Source organism: Drosophila takahashii, chromosome 3R (assembly GCF_030179915.1).
Source record: "Drosophila takahashii strain IR98-3 E-12201 chromosome 3R, DtakHiC1v2, whole genome shotgun sequence".
Lineage (NCBI taxonomy): Eukaryota > Metazoa > Arthropoda > Insecta > Diptera > Drosophilidae > Drosophila > Drosophila takahashii.
In genome coordinates, this window is record NC_091681.1 from 37738986 (window position 1) to 37761065 (window position 22080).

The window sequence follows — 22080 nt, forward strand, 5'->3', positions numbered from 1 at the left end:
AAACGGAAAACCGCGATTCAAACGGTCGAAACTTTATCTTGCTGGTCGGACGTGTTTTTTTGGTCGCTCCCGTTCGAAACGTTTTTTCCCCCCGTTTTGGCCAATGTCTGTGCGCGCGCGTGTGTGCGTGCTGCTTGCAGTTCAAAAGGGCAGCAACAACAACAACAACAGCACACCTCTCTTTTAAGCCAGGTCTTCTGAGCCCGCGCGCGAGTGTGTGTGTGTTTTTGTGCGAGAGAGCGTGATTTAGAATCGTGGCCTGGGAAGAAATGGCAAATTAGTTGGCTCAAAGCGGAATCTCTGTGCTCAATATTCAAATTCAGGCTAGAAAGTGTCGCGTGCGAAAGTGTGCAAATAATACAACTAGCGAAAAGAGAAATAAAACTTAAAAAAAAACCTGTTCTAAGCCAAGTGCCCATTGCACGCGCGAGTGTGTGTGTGTGTGGAGCAGAAAAGAAAAGGAGAGAGAAAAGGGAGAATGCAATTAACAACAATAGCAAAAATATAGTTAAAATCAAACGCCGAACGAAACCCTTTCCAATACGAAAACACGAGTTGAGCCAACAAATCAGCGATCATGGCTATAATCGCGAATGCGTCACCGCCACAGCAGCAACAACAACAGCGGCTAACAACAACAAAAGCAACAGCAGCAGCAGCAACAACAACAGCGGCGTCAGCAGAAACAACAACAACAGCTAGAAGTCGAGACCGCACGAAAAGCGCAGCTCAAATTACGTCGCATTTGCTCAAGCGCGCCATTTCAGTTTATTCGTCGCCTCAATGGATACCGCTCTTCATACTTATTTACTTAGCAACAGGTGAGAGAACCGAGAGAGAGAGAGGGAGCTATGGAGAGAGATGCGAAGGCAGAACCAAGGACATTCTGCTCCGCAAGGAGAGACAATAGCTACTTAGATTACAGTAAAACTCCCACGCATTGAACTTTGATTCGAAAAAAAGCTAGCTAAGCATTTTCAGTCACTTTAGTTTAAGTTTTCTATTTAGAATTTTAAGAGCTTAAGGTTGAGAAAACCACTTTTTTTTAAGCTTAGCTTAAATGTGTAGGGTTTTTCTAAGTTACAAAAATTTAAAACTTGAATATAATATGCCAACGAAATCTATAGAACCTTAAACACATTTAAGTCTGTAGAACTGAATTTTTAATAATATTTCACCTCAATTGCTCATCCTTTTGAGATACGTTTGTTAGATAAGTCTGTCTTAAAGAAGAACGACTGTAAATTGGTTATTTGCTGAGCCACATGCATTCTTCAGTCTGAACAATCACATTTGCTGATGTTTCAAAAGCTCATAATCAGAAACAAGAGCAACAGGTCACATGTGTATGGGTGGGAGCATTTGTGTATTGGGGATGTGGCCAAAGGAAAAGTCATGTTGGGTACGAGGAATTTCCATTTCCATTGATTTCGGGCATCCGAAAAACTCGTTCAACGGGTTTCCTTCAAGAAGTGACTCATGAAGCTGGCATACCTGAAGTTTGACTGTGTTAATTATCCACTCATTTCTGACTTTTGATTATTGTGTGCTTGGTGTTATCTTTTAAACAATAGGAATGCATAGAAAGGTATTAGCGTCGATTACGTACTATTTTAAATTTAGTTAAATGGAAATTATACTTTTTAGTTAAAGGTAATTGATTAAATTGAAGTTAATAGAGTTGTTTGACTAAATATTTCTAAAAAATGAACCCATATTTTGTATTCGATTTATTTTAAAAATGTATACGCAATTTCCATTGATAAACCCGGAAACATAACAGCTTACTATTTATGCACTTCTTGATTAAGGTATGATTTTTCGGTAATAAAAGCTTATTTGTCTGCATTTTCAAAGTGTTTTCAACGATATCACAACTTTGCAATCTGTGAGACCTATCGCATAATGATCACAATAATTGATTCACAACTCTTGCTGACTCATTATGTGTAATTATCTGTTACATATTGTCCGAGGCTCAACTGTGTTGCTGCCTTAGCATTGTCTGCCCCCTTTTTTCCATGGGATTGTGCAAAAACGACCTCAAAAATTTGGTTTATTTATTTACAATCCGAGTTCCAACCCTACAGCCGGCCAACCATCCGCCTGTTGTGACTCGCAATCTTATCTTTTGGCCGGAAAGTGAAGTACAACAGTTGCAAAAGCGCGGCCAGCTCAACGTCAGCAATACCGCAATTCCGTTGATAGGTTGATAAAGAAAAACACACACAAAAGGAGGCCAGAGATAGAGAAAGAGTTTTCCGAGTACAAGCAGGGAAAGCCCTTCGGAAACCAGTTCTTCACCAGCTTCCAGGTGAAAATAAAGAATTTGTAGTTTCCTAACAAAAGAGATCAATTGTTCCACGTTAATAATTGGCTTATATTCTTTGTTCTGAGATTGGTTTAAAATTGTATTGTTATGAATGATGTGGATAACCCATAAAATGCAGGTAAAGAGAAAGGTTTTCCATCTTAGAGAAGGAAAAAACCCTGATATGCATCTAAGAAACTGGTTTTTACAGCAGCTTCCATCATAAAATTCAGAATTCTTATACACATTCAAAGTTTTTGGGGATTTCCTTTTATAAAGAAAAACTATTTTCTTTGAACTTGTGTAAAAGCCAGATTTTTGACTGATGAATAAGATCAGGGTATGTTGAACGGGCTTATATTAAAACCAGAAATTTATCTTTAGAAGAAATATTATAGTCTACTGAGAAATAATAAATGACTTCTATCTTTATTGTTGAATTTATCAAATGACTTTGGTTTATGATTGCCATGGAAAACCCACAAGTGAAAGAGAGAGACAACGAAATGTTTTCCATCTCTGTATTGGGAAATCCCTGAAAGGCATCACAGCAACTGGTTTATAGCAGCTTCCATCATAAAATCCAGACACCGACCGAGACGACGATCATCAGCGTCATCTTCACCTCGAGAGTGGTTTCAGTCTGGCTTTCCTTTGAATTTCCGCCCTAAACAGATATAATCCATCATTTTCAGGGGAAAAATCGCGGCGCAGGTACTCTGCAAGCAGGAAAAGTGGAGGGAAAACACGAAAAATGAACCAAAACTACCTGCATTGCGTTAACGATAACAACACGTGACCCCGCGAGTTTATGGAAATCTACCAGCACGTAGATGGAAATCGAGAATGGAAATTGTGTGCGGGACACACCCGCGTTCTCCGGTGTCCGGTGTGTTTCGGCCTGGTCAAGTGTTAAAGTGCAATCGGCCGTGACATGGGCCGTGGGCCTACGCAACCGGCCGCGACCATTGCCTGACGTTGGCCATTAGTGCAAGTCGTTAGCCAGCTCTATAAAAATAGCCAGAGTATAACTAAAAAGGAACTGATTTTCCCCAGTCCCTAAAGGTTAGGTGCTTTGCTTTACTACCCATTACTTTAGGGGAAGAGAAACAATGGGAGAGGTGGTAATGGGTGTTGCAGGGAAATTCAAGGCCCTAAATCTCAGGACCTTTTAGAGCTAAAACCAGAACATTTGGGATGTAGACTCCTTTAATAAAGACATATTACATTTTTGACTAGACCAACGAAAATCTTTAAAAAAAACCTTAATAGGGTGCTTTTAAGTCTAGCCTACTGCATGGTTCTTTCTAGTTTCTAGTTGCAACGTTGCACGTTTTCAGCGACTGCATCGATTAGCCAGCCACCTTGGGAATTTACCGATGTACGAAAAAACCGCAGATATGAGAAAATGAGGGAGAAAAAATATCAAACTGAAAAGACATTGCAGCTTTCGCTTTTACTTGATATTGTTTCAGAAAAAATTTCGATGCAAACAAATGTTTAAAATTTGTGGGCGTTGTTCAATGCTGTCTGTTGGATTGTCTTTATCGGGGTGATCACGTAGTGCTGTTTTATCTGTCGCTATTTGCATACGCAGCGTACTGCCAGCAACAACAAAATCCATTGTTAGCATTGAGTCACACCAACAACGAATACCATGGGCTGTAACGCACTGCGATCGGACACAAATTGTTTGGTAATTGAGGTGGGAAATTGCGGAACGAATGGTTTATAAAAGCAATTAATGGAGTCAGAATGCGTGGTTTTACTTTTTATTTGTGTCTATATTAATAGGATGTTGTTAGTCGCAATAAATCTGAAAATTAAATGAACTATCTGGATTTCTCTATTTTGAATTTAATTTACTGAGGTTCTACAAGTTTATCCTACTGTATATTAAACAACCTCCTGAAAGTGCATGGTCACTTCCTGAAATGATTCCGTAAATATTTTCATAATTACTCATAGCCCTTAATTTGCCTTAAGAACCTTTCCATAGTGCAACGCCCACATACTGCGTTTATTCTCCCAAAGTCTGTGTTTGCTCAGGCTGTGGGTTCTCGAGGTTCTTTGGGTACCAGAGGTTCGTTCTGATGATGGTGGTGGTGCTGCTGCTCTTTGGGGACGGAACGCACCGGAACAGATTCTCAGGCGTGTTTTCGGTTTTGTTTTATTCAACAGTTCATTGCTTTGTGCCAGTTTGTGAACTGGTCTGGGCCGCCCCTTTTTCCAGGCCCACAGAATTTGTACAAGGGCCGCCTTGTTGGCAACACACAGAAAGCGGCGGAACAACAACACTGACTGCCACAAAACTGGTTCCCAGGCGCGCCTGCGCAGAAGCGGCTTAAAAAATAAAAAAAACCAACGGCGCCAAACAAGCGGGGGAGAGAAAGAGCGACTCTAATTTTGAGTGTGCTCCATTCTAAGCATTTATATTTGGGAGTCTTCTCACTTGAGAGTTGCCTGTTCCCAGAACCAAGATATTAATGAATAAACGCTAGCTGTTTGTACCTGAAGACAGATTCACACGGTGGAAAATAGTCAAGTGATTAGAATCCTGAATTCTTTACAGAAATCTTCGAGTTTTTATTATAAAATTGTCAATGGCCTGAATTCCTTTAATTTGATTAAATATCTAAAAATATGATAAACTCACTTTAAGCACTTTTCATTGTAATTTTTATAGCGTTTTCTTCAAACTTTTCACACTCATTTTCACACTGATATCAAACCTTGAAATGTGGCTTAGATATCATTGCTATTATTTATACGGAGTTCGTGCCAATTTAATTTTATTAGCTTCTTTTTCTTTTCGTGCACAATTTCATGAGAGCAACCTGAGCGAAACCGTTGGATGTTGACGCACTCGAATTTTTTAGTGGGTGCGGGTTTATTTTTTTGTGCCTCTTAATCTGCAGCTTTCATGGGAAACGTTTATTTATGAAAACTAATTAGCTTCTGACCGCATGCATGTATTGTTACCGCATTGTATAATAGAAAGAGGTTTTATTTAAATATTTAAAAATATTTCCTCACCACAATTCTTGGAAGCAAAAGCGTAAATTAGTGTGGGAACGCATTTGTATCTCAGTTTCGTTTGATTCTTTCTTCCCCTCAACAAGGTGTTGGAACAAATGATCGTTCAAAGCAGAGTATTCATCGGGTTTAAAGTGCAGTCAGACATGAAAGAGCTGAAAGTGTGTAAGTTATAGAATGCAGCGATGGACATGGGAACTAACTAATCTTGGGAAGAAACGCATTGCCTTCAGGGAGCACAACAAAGAAATCATTTTCAACAGGGATCTAACCACCTGAGAAGTGTTGGTATAACCTATGGGGCGGAGCTACTATAATATCTTACTATAATATCTGAATAAATAAATTTATACAACGCTTTTTGAGGCTAATTATTTTCTCAAAAACCCACCTAAACTATTCCATCAAAGAAATATAAATATTCATAGCGGAACTCAATAATTATTATCCATATTTGGTGCTCAGTGATTAAATAACCATTCCTGCTTTAAATAAGTTCAAACATTTTTAATTTCCTCCAGTCAACTAAGTTCAGATAACAAACGCGGAAAACTTAACAACAATAGTAAATACCTCATCAAAAACCCGTTTTCATAACGTTGCCCTCTAATCTTGGTTCAAGATCTTCCCCATGATCATTTACCCATATATCATATATCTCTAGCTCTCATGTTCATTGAGCATCGAGTGCAATTAAGCCCTTTCGATAATCGCATTATCAACAAGCTATAATTAAATTTTAATCGCGACACGTTTTCACTTTTCCATTAATAGAGAAAAACGAACAGACACCGAAAACTGAAAACGAAAACGCAACAATTAAAGTGCAATTAAAAATTTCGAATTTAATTAGACAAAATAAAATATTGTTATTGTTGTTGCTACAGCAAAACAAATTAAATACAGAAATGGAAAAAAGTAAAATCGGTCAAAAGTAATTTATGCAACTTCTGAACATCCGATAAGCAAAAAAAAAAGAAAACAATTGAGTGCAAAATGAAATTTTTCGTGGGCGTTTTGTTACACAAAAGCAATGAAAAAGTAAAAAGTATTTAGAGCAAAAATTAAATTCAACAATACTAACGTGTTTTTGTGTGGGTTGGCGAGTGAGGCAACATATATGTACATGTACATTGTACACTCTAAACTGACTTAAAACAATTGAAGTATGACCAAAAACAGAGAGTTGCCCGCATCAACAACAAAAAAGAATAGTTGCACAGGAAAAAAAATATATATTTATTTATTTATAAATATTTTAAAGTTTTCTCTGTTGAAATAATATATTTTTGGCATTAAAATATAAGATTCCAAGTCAACTGAATAATATTAAGTGAAATTTCTATTTAAATTTTTGTTCGGTGTGGAGAAGAACACAAAAAAGGTAGTAAACAATCCTCGGCAACCGTCCAAGTTAGCCAAGTTGGCAACGTGCAACCTGTTTTGTTGTGGCCAAACATCGGACCTGCAACTTGGGATAAGGGTTGGACCTCAGTGAAAAGGGGAAGGTGATGGATCGGGAAAGCACACTAAAAGTGCAGCAACCAAAAAGAGCTCTACTTACCAAACCATATGGGAAAAAAACAAAAAAGATTCGAATGAATCGCGCTTTATTCTCATGTGTTACAATTTTATGAATGGTGACATTGGTTAACGATGAACAGTAAACACAGCTGGCATGCAAATAATAACAATCGTGGTTCAGGGTTTAATTAAGAATGTTATACGGCTTCTATATTTGAGATCATTGAACCTAATAAAATAAAAAATTGATTTCTGATTCCTAAATATAAATAATTAATATTCACTTATCGTTTATAGGAAAAATGTTTTCTAACTTACGGATTTTTTTGTCATCTTTGTAATTGTATTTTCGTGGCTAATATGCTGACCGCAGCTGTGCGTAGACACTCCACGTTGGTATTGCACTTGGTGTTGCGTTTTTTTTTTGCATATGCCGACGCTGATTAATCATACCAACAGAATGCAGTGCAAAATTCGAAGTGGAAAATGCACGGCAAAGCCAGAGGTAAAACCGAATAGCAAAGCGAGCTGAGCCAATTTGCATACATCTACTTATGTTGTGTTTTACACTGCAGGCGAGTGTTGCAATTGCAATGAGTTGGATGTTTTCGTTAACTGGGTCTACTAAAGAGAGAGAGCCTCTCGTTTTGGCCCACTTGACGTGTGAGTGTGGGCGGGACAGGAATTTCCAATGGGGTTGTACTTACTTAATCGTTTCCCCCTTTTTTGCGCGTATTTCGCGCACTGCTTTTGCATAAATCACTTTTTTCTTACCAACGGTAAATAACATGGGAAATCTGAAATGGTGGAACTTAAAATGAGTGATTATCTCGGCGATGGATTGAAGATCCAGAGCGTTTTCTCTTTTAAATTGGAAGATTTACCAAAGTATAGGGGCTTAACATTTTTGAGGAAGCGCCTTCAAAAAAGATAATTAGCTTTCCATTTAAAAAGAAGGGTAAGCTGTGAAATTATTTAGCAAAAATTAAGTGAATTACTATTTAATTATTTACTTTGAATATTTAGTAACCAAATATGGGATAGTCAAAGGAACTATAAAAGTAACAAAATTACTTTTACAGTAACACCATTCATTTATATTATGTCAGACGATCAGGTTGGTACAATAGAAATTTCCATAACGCTTAAATGTCCCAAAATAGATTAGAGTCCCAAAGCTGTCACAATAATGCTTTAGAGATTATCTGAGGTCTAGGCCATTGGCCACGCCCCTGCCTAAGAACCGGCACAAAACAATCTTTGTCCCCGAAAAACTCCATGCGAGACATCATTAAAAGCTTAAGAAGCATTTCCAGCAGAACGCTCGCTTTTGACAAAAGACGAAAGAAACTATTAAACTGTTTCTTTTATGGCACCGCTAAAAAGAATTCTCCCGCTCTCTGGAGGAGATTTAAACCAGAGTTTTGCAGTTCCAGTTCGAAGCCAAAGTCGAGTCATTCATGACTGAAATAAAAATAATAAACAGAAACACGAACGAACGGAAAAAATACATAAAAGAGAGAAATAGAATTCTTGCCGGTGGTTATGATTATGAAATTTCCGTTCGGTTTGCTTACGGCCAATCTTGAAAGTCCATGCTGAGATTATATAAAAGCGCATGGCAAGCCATAATTGAAACCAATAATTCAGGTTCTATAGGTGTTTGAATATGGTAGTGCAAAAGATCTAAAATAATAATATTAAAAATATTTTTTAATATTTTCTAAACCAAATAATAATACCTGTGGTATTTTTAGAACTTTTTCCTTGGAAAATCAAGCATATTTCAAACGTTTTTCTCCGTGTACGTGTGTGATATTTTTATAGCATTTTTGCCGTTTAACTTTTGAATACTTTTCTGCATAGTTTCGTACGTGAGTATAATATAATTATGAGCTACTTTGCTGGCGACTTATTTACTTGCTCACTGACTACACACCTTGGCTGCCCCCTTGGCACTCCCCTTTCTCACCTGGCACACATAATCACAGAAATGACAACAATACTTGTACCGTACTGTCAATGCAAATAGCAAATCGCCTTTAAATACGTGAAATAAAATGTTTGAGAAGACCGCGTAAAAAGAGGCGGCAAAATCGATGGCCTCATAAAGTATTGTATTTTGTTGTCCGTTGTTTTAACATCGTTCGGGTTCCGTCGAGGTCCCCCAAGCGCTTTCTAAGCCCTCGGCAGCCATGGGTCAGGGCAGCCCAAAGGGCACAGCGGACCACCGGAGTTAGGAGGTGCTAAAATGATCGCCTCTCTGTGGGGGGAAGTGCAAAAATAGGTACAAATGTGCCAACTCTATTGACGAGTTAAAAAGCTACGAACATTTTGTTTTTGGTAATAAACCTTAACTTGGACAATGCCATTGAAATAACAATGGTCTTTTAGATGGTTTAAAATTCGAAAATGAGCAAGGAAAATAGGAATATAATTGTATTAATTGTTAAATGTTAAAAAGTATCTTAAAAAACAGTATAGAGTCTTAAACAAGTCTATAAATAAACATGTTTAATCTCCAAGTTACCTTCCTGATTTTATATAATTTTCTAATTACCGCTTATATTGTTTATATATTGGATTTATTTAAAAAACGCAAAGTTTCCCTGTTTTTTGTTCCCATTTCCTTTCGCTAATAACTTTTTCCTGCGCCGCTTTCTTTCCGTTTTAAGATTTTCGTTTGGTTTTTTCGTGTGATCTGTAGACTATTGATGAAAACAAGCTTATGAACATGCAAGTCGGTTTATTTTTTTGCAAATCTTAACGCCTTGTGCACTCAATCCAAGAAAGCTTGTTAACTTTGCTCTGCTATCGTTTCGTTTTTGTTTTGAAAATGTTGAAGAAAAGTTATGGAGTCTTCTGGTCTGCTGCTGCTTTTTTCTACGGGAATTGATTCTGCGCTTTGGTGATCAGCGCAAATGAAAGTTGAGGAGAGATGGGGGCCTTTTAACTGATTACCATTTAAGTGGCATGTGCCGGGCCATGGCAACTCTCGTCTAATTTGGTCAATGCTACTCGAAAGACAAAACACTTTCTTAAAGCCAAGCAGTGGTGGAGAGCAATGCGGCGAAAATGCTGAACTAAACAGCACTGGGAAAATGTGAAATGAAAATGTAAGCCAAAGTAAACCAATTGGCCATTTGCCGTGTGCCAAATACGCGAAATGAGGAAGTCGTCTACTGCGGTTACAAATGCGTTGGCCAAATGCGAATGAAATGCGATTAGTTAAATGAGAGCCCGACTTGGCCCGAACTGAACCGACCTGGCCTTGTCATGCTTTTATTTCATCCATTTCACCCGTCAGTCAAGTTGCATTCAGCGAAAAATTACACTGGATTTGGATTACTTCAAGTTTCCGGTTTTCTTTGAATATCTTTTTAGGTTTTATAAAAAATATTTTCTTATAGCAGTAGTAATTTATAGGAAATGTGAAAAAAAAAATTTTGTAGGATTGATTGAGTATTTTTAATTAAGTTTCCTATGTGTTTTGTTTGAAAAACCCCTTAAAATATATCAACTTTTTACTAGATATTTGTTTTTATTTAACATTTTTATTTTATAAACATTTTCCTTTAGAATTTCCTATACCATTTTCTTCAAGTGCAAGTCTTAATCCCCACTAACCCTGGCAATCTTGATCTTCTCCCGCAGATGTCGCCTCTGTGGCGGTGCCGACGAAGGAGGCGTACTTTAATGGCTCCACTTACCTGCGCCTGACCACGCCGATGCCCATTTGGGACCACTCGGCGATTAGTTTCCGGTCGTGCCGCGGCGGCGAAATCCTCGCCCAGCAGTACAACAAGAACTCCATCGTAATCTCAGTGCTCAACGACTTTCTGCAAATATCCCTGGCGGGACCGGCGGTCCATGGGCCGAACAACCGGCTGGATGTCAAGCTGCCCTACCAACTGCTGGACAACCGCTGGCACACGCTGCAGTTCAAGTACGAGTACGGAAATCTCTACCTGCATGTGGATCGTGCGGCAAGCATATTTGGTGAGTTGCCATCTACATTCTAGATTCCCCTTTACCCAAATGTCCCCAATTGGACTTATAGAGGAATGGGGAAACCCCTAGAATAGAACCCACTCAATGGGGTCAATCGTGGACAAACGTGAAATGCGGCAAAGCACATAGAAGTGAATCACATCACGAGTGTTAAGCAATGCAATTGTGTTCGGTAAATGGAAAGGGAAATCGGAAATGGATAATGATGAACTCATTCGAAAAATCAATTAAACAATAGAAAAGAGTACGTGCGAAGAGCTTAAAAATAAGGAAAATGGGCTTAAAATAGATTAAAAGTTTTAATTTTCAAGAGCCAAATAATGTAATTACCAAAAGACAAATGCAGAATACAGTATGCCTGTTATAATACCTTAATCTGTTTTTAAAGTGGGCTTAAAGCAGAAGGCATAACAATAGGATTAACGTCATTAGTATTTATCTAACGGTAACAAAAGAAGTCAGCCCCAAAAGAATAAATTTAAAATGAATTAAGAGCTAAGACAGAAAATCTGAGGATTCAAAAAAAGCTTAAATAGAGAGATCGTGAATTATGCAAGGAAATAATAAGAGAAAAAATACCATAAATATAAAAAAGCTGTTTTTGATCTTAGAGTTCTGATCCTAAAGTGGCACTTATTAAATCGCTATTTATGACTTAATTAATAAATAAAATTTATTAAAACGTGCTTCAGGCAACAAATGGATATTAAGAAAAGTAATAGAGGTTTTATTACTATTTATTACTTAATTATTAAATAACAATTATTATATTAAAAACGTAATAGAGGTTTTTAAAGACTTGCAAAATATTTAATATATTGAAATTTATATTTATTTATTTTAATTTATATTAATATTTTTTTCCTTATTTTTCTTCCCAGCCAACTCCACGTACAACAGTCAGTTCCTGACAAACCAGGACATTGGCTACAAGGACGCCATCCTAATACTGGGCAACTCCTTCTCGGGTTGTCTCCTGGATGGACCTGGTCTCCAGTTTGTAAACAACTCCACGGTGCAGAATGTGGTCTTTGGGGTCTGTCCTCTGACTCCAGGTCCCTGCAGCGATCACGACCTGTTCACCCGACTGCCGGATAACTTCTGCCTAAACGATCCCTGCATGGGCCATGGAACCTGTTCATCCAGTCCCGAGGGATACGAGTGTCGCTGCACGGCCCGTTACTCGGGAAAGAATTGCCAGAAGGACAATGGTTCGCCCTGTGCCAAGAATCCCTGTGAGAATGGAGGCTCCTGCCTGGAGAACTCCCGCGGGGATTACCAGTGCTTCTGTGATCCCAACCACAGTGGTCAGCACTGCGAGACGGAGGTTAATATCCATCCCCTTTGCCAAACGAATCCCTGCCTGAACAACGGAGCCTGCGTGGTTCTCGGCGGCAGTGGAGCTCTGGCCTGCGAGTGTCCCAAGGGATATGCCGGAGCCAGGTGCGAGGTGGACACGGATGAGTGTGCCTCTCAGCCCTGCCAGAACAACGGTAGCTGCATCGATAGGATCAATGGATTCAGCTGCGATTGCAGTGGCACCGGCTACTCGGGCGCCTTCTGCCAGACGAATGTGGATGAGTGCGACAAGAATCCCTGTCTGAATGGCGGCCGCTGCTTCGATACCTACGGCTGGTACACCTGCCAGTGTCTGGATGGCTGGGGCGGTGAGATTTGCGATCGACCCATGACCTGCCAGACGCAGCAGTGTCTCAATGGGGGCACCTGCCTGGACAAGGCCATTGGTTTTCAGTGCGTCTGTCCGCCGGAATTTACAGGAGAACTGTGCCAAATTGCACCCAGTTGCGCCCAGCAGTGTCCCATCGATTCGGAGTGTGTTGGCGGCAAGTGCGTTTGTAAGCCAGGCTCATCGGGTGAGTTTCAGTTTCCAGTTTCCTATACTTTTCGGTTAAGGGATTTCATTGCATGGGCCTAGCATGTCGCTTACTTTGGGTTTAATGGTCTTGGTTTCTTTTAATTAATATTTTAAAAAATAACTGGGACATATAAGCTTTCGATTTGGAGCCGCTAACTCCGCTCGAGCTGGACATTCTCGACTCGACGCTGTGTCCGAGTGAAAAGAAGAAGCGCTACATTTCGCCCGAGTGGCTCAAACGCAAGCGTTGTGAGCTAAAATTAAGTAGGTGGAAAGTGTAGAGAAGGTTCCATCTGCTTGATAATACCATTACCACACTAACTGTATATATAAACCCTATTTAAACGCTATAACCTAATGCCTCAATCTTGTATTATATCTAATGGGCTATAAAACGTAGGACCCATTGGTCATTGCCTGCCAACAACAACCACACCGACACCAGAACAAGAGCCAACAACAACGACCAGAACCACAGCAATAGTCCCTATCCCAGCTAGTAATCCCAACACCCTAACAACAACAACGAACACAACAACCAAGATACCAATAACAACGGCCAGAACAACGGTGGCAACAACCACGAGTAGCAAGCGACCACTTCAATCACCAAACACCCAACGCTCGGCCTCCCTGAATGCATGTCCCCAAGAAAACTGCTTGAACGGTGGCACCTGCCTGGGAAATAGTGGCAATTATACCTGTACTTGTGCTAGTGGATACACAGGTTTGGCTTACATATCGGGGTTGTCCTAAAAGTGTGCATGCCAATGATGATGACGATGACGATGAGATCCACTTGAATGCGTTTCATTTGCATGCGGTTAATGGCCCTCGAGGTTGTTGGATTTAAATTGATATTGATTGAGACTAGGGTCCTGCGAGAAAGCCTTTTTAAAAATATAGAATTGCCTGTTTGTGACACAGAACCAAAATCAGAACTCTTTAATTTTGTATGAGAAAATTAGGTCATAAGCCAAAAAATCTAGATAATTTTATTTAGTCTGCTCTTATCTTTTTTTGGTTGAGACCAGAATCTTGAATTTATTAAGATATACACAGATGCAAGAAATTTAAGATATGGTAATCTATCTTTTTTTAAAAAGAACCTTAAACCCTTTATGGTCTTTAAAAAATTTTATAGTTTTAATATAACCAGAAATTTATTTATGTGTACTTATTAATCGTTGGTTAATTGTACTACTAGATTACCAGACTAAAATAATTAAAAATATAATGAGACTTTCTAGTAGATATATCTGTTATAATATCTAATTTAACAGGACTCTAGTTGAAATCTAACGTATTGTATAAACTTTTAGTGCAACCCCAGATAAACTAACTGTAAATATGTAGAAAAGTAGTTATAGTTGAACATTTGATATTTGGTAAACACTTGAAATAATCTTTAAAATCTTTAAAATATTGAAATAAATATTTTTTAAAAATAAAAACAATTTAATATTTTAAATACTCCCAGGTTACAACTGTCAAACGAGCACGGGCGATGGAGCGTCTGCCTTGGCCCTGACCCCCATCAACTGCAATGCCACCAATGGCAAGTGTCTGAACGGAGGCACCTGCTCCATGAACGGAACCCATTGCTACTGTGCCGTCGGCTACTCCGGCGATCGTTGCGAGAAGGCGGAGAGCTGCTCGCCACTGAATTGCCAGGAACCGATGGTATGTGTCCAGAATCAGTGCCTCTGTCCCGAGAACAAGGTGTGCAATCAGTGCGCCACCCAACCCTGCCAAAATGGAGGCGAATGTGTGGATTTACCAAATGGAGATTACGAGTGCAAGTGCACGCGAGGATGGACTGGAAGGACCTGCGGCAACGACGTCGACGAATGCACCCTGCATCCGAAGATCTGCGGCAATGGGATCTGCAAAAACGAGAAGGGATCGTACAAGTGCTATTGCACCCCAGGATTCACTGGCGTCCACTGCGATTCGGATGTGGACGAGTGCCTCAGCTTCCCCTGTCTCAACGGAGCCACGTGCCACAACAAGGTAGGTGGAGGGCAGTCGGACTTCCCAATCCGAAACTGCCTTTTTGGTGCATTGAACTTTTGTCTGTTACTAAAGTGTAATTAGTTGTTTTTCTTTAAATTCGGAAAGCATCGGATATTGAGACAAGTGAGTGATGGTTGTCTGTTTGCCAGTATATCCAGATCTATCTCTATAAGCGAGATATTAAATGTTACCATGAATAATATATATTTATATAATATCGCTCGTAAAAAATATTAAATAGCAATTTTCCTCGTATTAAATAGATTCCCTTAAGTTAGCACAAAAAATCTTTGTAAAATGCCTATATAATTGCTTCGACATATGTATAATTCTTGAGGGATACCTTTTATCAACCCTTATAAATTCTTAATAAATTCACAGCTATTACTACCTAATAAAATATAATTTTATAATTAACTTGAACTTTCATTTCCACCCAGATCAATGCCTACGAATGCGTTTGCCAGCCGGGTTACGAGGGCGAGAACTGCGAAGTGGACATCGATGAGTGCGGCAGTAATCCCTGCTCGAATGGCTCCACCTGCATCGACAGGATCAACAACTTCACCTGCAACTGCATCCCGGGAATGACGGGTCGCATCTGTGACATCGACATCGATGACTGTGTGGGCGATCCCTGCCTGAATGGAGGCCAGTGCATCGACCAGTTGGGTGGCTTCCGGTGCGATTGCGCTGGCACCGGCTACGAGGGCGAGAATTGTGAGCTGAACATCGACGAATGCCTCTCGAATCCCTGCACGAATGGTGCCAAGTGCCTGGACAAGGTGAAGGATTACTTCTGCGATTGCCATAAGGGCTACAAGGGAAAGAACTGTGAGCAGGACATCAACGAGTGCGAGAGCAATCCCTGTCAGTATAATGGAAATTGCCTGGAGAGGTCCAATATGACTTTATACCAGATGAGTCGAATCACAGATCTCCCAAAGGTGTTTAGCCAGTCCTTCAGCTTTGAGAATGCCAGCGGGTGAGTCTCTATAGAGAATAAATTCCAACCCGAATATAGAACTAATCATATGCAATCCTTAGCTACGAATGCGTTTGTGTGCCGGGCATTATAGGCAAAAACTGTGAGATCAACATAAACGAATGCGATAGTAATCCCTGCAGCAAACATGGAAGCTGTAATGATGGGGTAAGTAAAGGGGATAATCCACTTGGGAACTATGATATTTAATCTTTTTTTCCTCTATAGATTGGCACCTACACCTGCGAATGCGAACCTGGATTCGAGGGAACCCACTGCGAGATCAACATAGACGAGTGCGATCGCTATAATCCTTGCCAGCGGGGAACTTGCTATGACCAAATAGACGACTACGACTGCGACTGTGATGCCAACTATGGTGGCAAGAACTGTTCTGTGCTCCTCAAGGGTTGTGAAAAGAATGTATGTTATATTTATAATTATTTTTAATCTTTAATAATAATAATAATCTTTATAGCCCTGTTTAAATGGCGGCGCCTGCCTGCCCTACTTGGTCAACGAGGTGAAACACGAGTACAACTGCACCTGTGAGAACGGTTTCCAGGGTGATAAATGCGAGAAGACCACCACACTTTCTATGGTGGCCACCAGTCTGATTTCGGTGACCACGGAACGCGAGGAGGGCTACGACATCAATCTGCAATTCCGGACCACTCTGCCAAATGGAGTTCTGGCCTTTGGAACGACGGGCGAGAAGAATGAGCCAGTTAGTTATATCCTGGAGCTGATTAACGGACGACTGAATCTCCACTCCTCGCTACTAAACAAGTGGGAGGGTGTCTTTATTGGATCGAAGCTGAACGATAGCAACTGGCACAAGGTGTTTGTGGCCATCAACACTTCGCATTTGGTGCTCTCGGCCAACGATGAGCAGGCCATCTTTCCGGTGGGCTCCTACGAAACGGCCAACAACAGTCAACCCTCGTTCCCGCGAACCTATCTGGGCGGCACCATTCCCAATCTGAAGTCCTATCTGCGCCACCTCACCCATCAGCCGTCGGCTTTCGTGGGTTGCATGCAAGACATCATGGTCAATGGGAAATGGATCTTCCCCGATGAACAGAGTGCCAATGTCAGCTATACCAAACTGGAGAATGTCCAGAGCGGATGTCCACGCACGGAGCAATGCAAACCGAATCCCTGCCATTCGAATGGCGAGTGCACGGATCTCTGGCACACCTTCGCCTGCCACTGTCCCAGACCCTTCTTCGGGCACACCTGTCAGCATAGTAAGCAGTTTGGAGTATAATCTAATGGTTCCCCTGATTTAACCACCTTTACTTAATTTTTAGATATGACTGCTGCCACCTTTGGCCACGAGAACACCACCCACTCGGCTGTGATTGTGGAGACAACGGATGTGGCCAGGCGCGCCATTCGCTCTATCCTGGACATCTCCATGTTCATCCGAACCCGCGAGCCAACCGGTCAGGTCTTCTACTTGGGCACCGATCCAAGAAAGGCACCCACCAAAAGTGAGTTTAAATAGGAAAGATTTTTATCTTATAAGAAAGATAAAGTGCTTATAATACTTAATAGAAAAACTGATGAAGTCCAACTACATCTAAATTGTTTAGGGTTCAATATTAATTTATGCATATTATTTATATTTTTTTGTGAGTAAGTTATTAAACCAAAGCCTAGATACTAGACTATTAAAAAAAGTGGTGAAGTTCGACTACATTTAAGTTGTTAAATAAATATAATTTTTTGTAAGTAAGTGATTAAACCAAAACATAGACTATTACAAAAAGTTGTAAAGTTCAACTACGTTTAAAATGTTTAAGGTAAAATATTAATTTATTAATTTATGTATATTATATCTATTTTTTTGTAAGTTATTTAACCAAAGCCTAGATACTTATTAGACTATTAGAAAAAGTGGTGAAGTTCGACTACATTTAAATTGTTTAAGGTTCAATATTAATTTAGTAATTTATATATTTTATTTATATTTTTTTGTAAGTTAGTTATTAAACCTTTTATCCTATTCTCACAGATATTGGCGACTCGTATGTGGCGGCCAAACTGCATGGCGGTGAGCTCCTGGTGAAGATGCAGTTCAGCGGCACTCCGGAGGCCTACACCGTCGGTGGCCAGAAGCTGGACAATGGCTACAACCACCTCATCGAGGTGGTGCGCAACCAGACGCTCGTGCAGGTCAAGCTCAATGGCACCGAGTACTTCCGCAAGACGCTGTCGACGACGGGTCTGCTGGACGCACAGGTGCTCTACTTGGGCGGACCTGCACCCACGCGTGAGTCCCTCCTGGGAGCCACTACTGAACCGGGTGTGCCGGCACTGCCAGGAGCAGGAGTGCCCATCGAGGACACCACGGTGCCCAAGGAGGCGGACGACAGCAGGGACTACTTCAAGGGCATTATTCAGGACGTGAAGGTGAGCAATGGATCGCTCAATCTGATTGTGGAGATGTACTCGCTGAATGTTACGGATGTCCAAGTGAATGCCAAACCGCTGGGCGCCGTGACCATTGATCGCGCCTCCGTCCTGCCCGGCGAGGTGTCCGATGATCTGTGCCGCAAGAATCCCTGCCGCCACAATGCCGAGTGCCGGAACACCTGGAACGACTACAGCTGCAAGTGCCCCAATGGTTACAAGGGCAAGGATTGCCAGGAGATCGAGTTCTGCCAACTGGTCACCTGTCCGGGGCAGAGTGTTTGCCAAAATCTGGACGATGGCTACGAGTGTCTGACGAATACGACCTTTACGGGTCAGGAGCGCTCTCCGCTGGCCTTCTTCTACTTCCAGGAGCCTCCGTCCGAGGAGATTGTGGGTGAAGCACCGCCCAAGCAGATTCTCAAGCCCGTCATCGATATAGCCTTCCGCACTCGTGCTGGGGGAACTCTCCTCTACATCGACAATGTGGATGGATTCTTTGAGATCGGTGTGAACGGAGGACGAGTGACCATCACCTGGAAGCTGAGTGCGCTGCACTTTGGCGAGTCCGCTCGTTTCGAGAAGGAGAACACGGATGGCGAATGGAGTCGCATCTATTTGAGGGCCCACAATGGCAAACTGGAGGGCGGCTGGAAGGGCTGGGAATCGATGGTGGATCCGGCGCCAGCCTTCTCCACGGACATTGACCAGGCGGCCTTCCAGTCGCTGATTGCCTCCAGCACTCAGGTTTACCTAGGCGGCATGCCCGAATCCCGGCAAGCACGTGGATCCACTCTGTCCGCCCAGCAGGGCTCCCAGTTCAAGGGCTGTGTGGGTGAGGCGAGAGTAGGTGATCTCCTGCTGCCCTACTTCTCCAACGCTGAGCTATATCCGCGCACCGAAAACGTCTCCGTGCAGCTGAAGGCCCAGTTCCGCTTGAATACCACTCGTCCGGAGGAGGGCTGCATCCTGTGCTTCCAGTCGGACTGCAAGAATGCCGGATATTGCCAGGCTCCCTCCGATGAGTACGCCTGCACCTGCCAGGCGGGATTCGAGGGCGACGACTGCGGCACGGACATTGACGAATGCCTGAACACGGAGTGCATGAACAACGGAACCTGCATCAACCAAGTGGCGGCCTTCTACTGCCAGTGCCAGCCAGGATTCGAGGGTCAGCACTGCGAGCAGAACATCGACGAGTGTGCCGATCAGCCCTGCCACAATGGTGGCAACTGCACGGATCTGATTGCCGCGTATCTGTGCGATTGTCCCGAGGACTACACGGGTCCCCAGTGCGATGTGCTCAAGCAGATGACCTGCGAGAACGAGCCCTGCCGCAATGGATCCACCTGCCAGAATGGATTTAGTAAGTATAAGGGCACCTAAAAAGAAAATCGATATGATATGATATGATTTTACATTATTTAAAATGTATCTTAAATAATGTAAAATCGATATTAAATAATGTAAAATTGATATAAAGCAAAGTTCGATTTTATACTATTTAAGATATGAAACGTAGATCGATTTTAATTTGATATGAGGCCAGGTTAATTTGACCTGGTCGAAAAGGGTATTTCATGTAAAAATCGATATGAAACGTAGATCGATTTTACATTATTTAAGATAAATTTTAATTTGATATGAGGCCAGGTGATTTTGACCTAGTCGAAAAGGGTATTTCATGTAAAAACGATCTGGGTTTTGCTTGATCTGAATTTACATGGCCATATCCATTTTACGGTGACAAGCTTTTTTTGTGTGTGGTTAGACTTGTGCCTTTTAAAGTTTACTAATAAGGAATCTTTTCTTCCTGCAGATGCTTCCACTGGCAATAACTTTACCTGCACCTGCGTAACCGGTTTCGAGGGTCCTTTATGTGACATTCCCTTCTGTGAACTGATGCCCTGCGATAATGGTGGTCTCTGTTTAACCACTGGAGTGGTGAGTCGCCTGGAATGGAATGCCCATAAAGATCAGTTACTTAACGATAAATATTACCCCATTCAGGTTCCCATGTGCAAGTGCAGCCTGGGCTACACAGGTCGCCTGTGCGAGCAGGACATCAACGAGTGCGAGCCGAATCCCTGCCTGAACGGAGGTCAGTGCAAGGATCTGGTGGGCAGGTATGAGTGCGACTGCCTGGGCACCGGATTTGAAGGCTTGCGCTGCGAGAACGACATCGATGAGTGCAACCTGGATGGCGATTACTGCGGCGGATTGGGTCGGTGCTTCAACAAGCCCGGCTCCTTCCAGTGCATCTGCCAGAAGCCCTATTGCGGCGCGTACTGCAACTTCACGGATCCCTGCAACGGCACGGATCTCTGCGCCAATGGCGGTCGCTGCGTGGAGTCCTGTGGCTCCAAACCGGACTACTACTGCGAGTGCCTCGAGGGATTCGCGGGCAAGAACTGCACGGCACCGGTGAGTTAACTTGATACCTACTAGAATTCAATGAAATATTTTGAATTTTTTGTTTTATATAAATGAATTAATTAGAATTTTTAATTTAATACAATTGAATGAATTTGAATTTCGAGTTTAATAGAATTGAAGGAATGAATGGCATGAATCATAAAATAATTCTAACAATTTCTTTTGAAGAAAAAAGGCCCATAATTTTGTGGTTAAATCTGCCTGAATTTTATTTACTATGCAGTTAACATTGATTTGTTAAAAATTTTCCACGATTTGTTCTCAAAAGAAAGCACAAAAGAAAAATCTGGCAAATACATTAAATTTATTAATTCATTCAATTCGAAATAAATTAGAAAAACATTCAATTTATTTGACATAGAATTGAATTAAACAAATCAGAAATTTCTTGGCATACTATGATAAGACAAAAATTGAATGATTCACATTAATCAGGATTAAAACTAACATAAAACTGCTTGGCATTTCAGATCACGGCCAAGGAAGATGGACCCTCGACGACAGACATTGCCATCATTGTCATACCCGTGGTGGTGGTGCTCCTCCTCATCGCGGGCGCCCTGCTGGGCACCTTCCTGGTGATGGCCAGGAACAAGCGGGCCACCAGGGGCACCTACAGCCCCAGCGCCCAGGAGTACTGCAACCCGAGGCTGGAAATGGACAACGTGCTGAAGCCACCGCCGGAAGAGCGACTTATTTAGTTTTGAGCAGCGAGCGACGACGATTAGCAAAGCAAAAAACAAAAGATATTTTTAAATCCGCCCATATACACCTAGCTGTAGGAGTAACGCAATGTTTTGTACTAAGTTCGCCCCTAGTTTACATCTTAAGGTGCTCAAAGCAACAGCAGCAGCAGCAGTTAGGCTACCAATCCTACGATCCCGATCCCGATCACCCTGCCTACGCTTTAGTTAGTTAATAATGCCGTTGTCTATTTATTCTAGTAGTTTAGATGACAGACGTACCGCCCCTATAGTCGTTATGTAGTTACGTTCCGATAGTTTAGATTCAGTATTCGATTTCTCGTATATGTAATCCTAAAGCTGCGAACAAAGTTGAGCTCTGACACCGATTAACCCCCTCCACATTCCGCAGGGAAGCCCTTCAAACGTATTGTACGAGTATTTTTTGTAAATAGGATTGTTTGCCGACTCTTAAACTAAATTAGCTGAGCTAAAAACGAAATCAAAAAACCGAAAATCCTATATGCCTATATATACGCGAGTATATATATCAGTAAATGTGGCCTTATAACAAAAAAAAAACGAAGATAGTGACGAAAAGCAATGACAACCAGCAAGAACTTGAAAAACTATTGATTAAGTAAATCAAATGAAAGACATATTTTGCTCTAGAATTTCTAAGCGTAAACTTAAGAGACTGTACTATATAATAAATATTAAATATTTCGACTTTTTTCCAATTAATTGTCTATTTATTTATAGTGCCACCCCGTAAATAGCAACA

General features: G+C 41.4%; 1 protein-coding gene across 2 annotated transcripts; it reads left to right on the forward strand.

Moving 5' to 3' along the window:
* Positions 1-17: 17 nt before the first annotated feature.
* crb (cell polarity complex component crumbs) lies at positions 18-21878 on the forward strand. 2 transcript variants are annotated; one of them, XM_017153629.3, is made up of 14 exons: positions 18-821; positions 10526-10870; positions 11764-12756; positions 13159-13485; positions 14239-14771; positions 15215-15759; positions 15822-15927; positions 15988-16182; positions 16238-17009; positions 17073-17255; positions 17780-19543; positions 19997-20121; positions 20188-20601; positions 21084-21878. In XM_017153629.3, the coding sequence occupies exons 1-14, from the start codon at positions 578-580 to the stop codon at positions 21312-21314; spliced, it is 6777 nt and encodes a 2258-aa protein (XP_017009118.2). In that variant the 5' UTR covers positions 18-577; the 3' UTR covers positions 21315-21878. The 2 variants fall into 2 exon arrangements, with proteins under 2 accessions (XP_017009118.2, XP_017009119.2); XM_017153630.3 differs by lacking the exon at positions 13159-13485.
* The last annotated feature ends 202 nt before the right edge of the window (positions 21879-22080 follow it).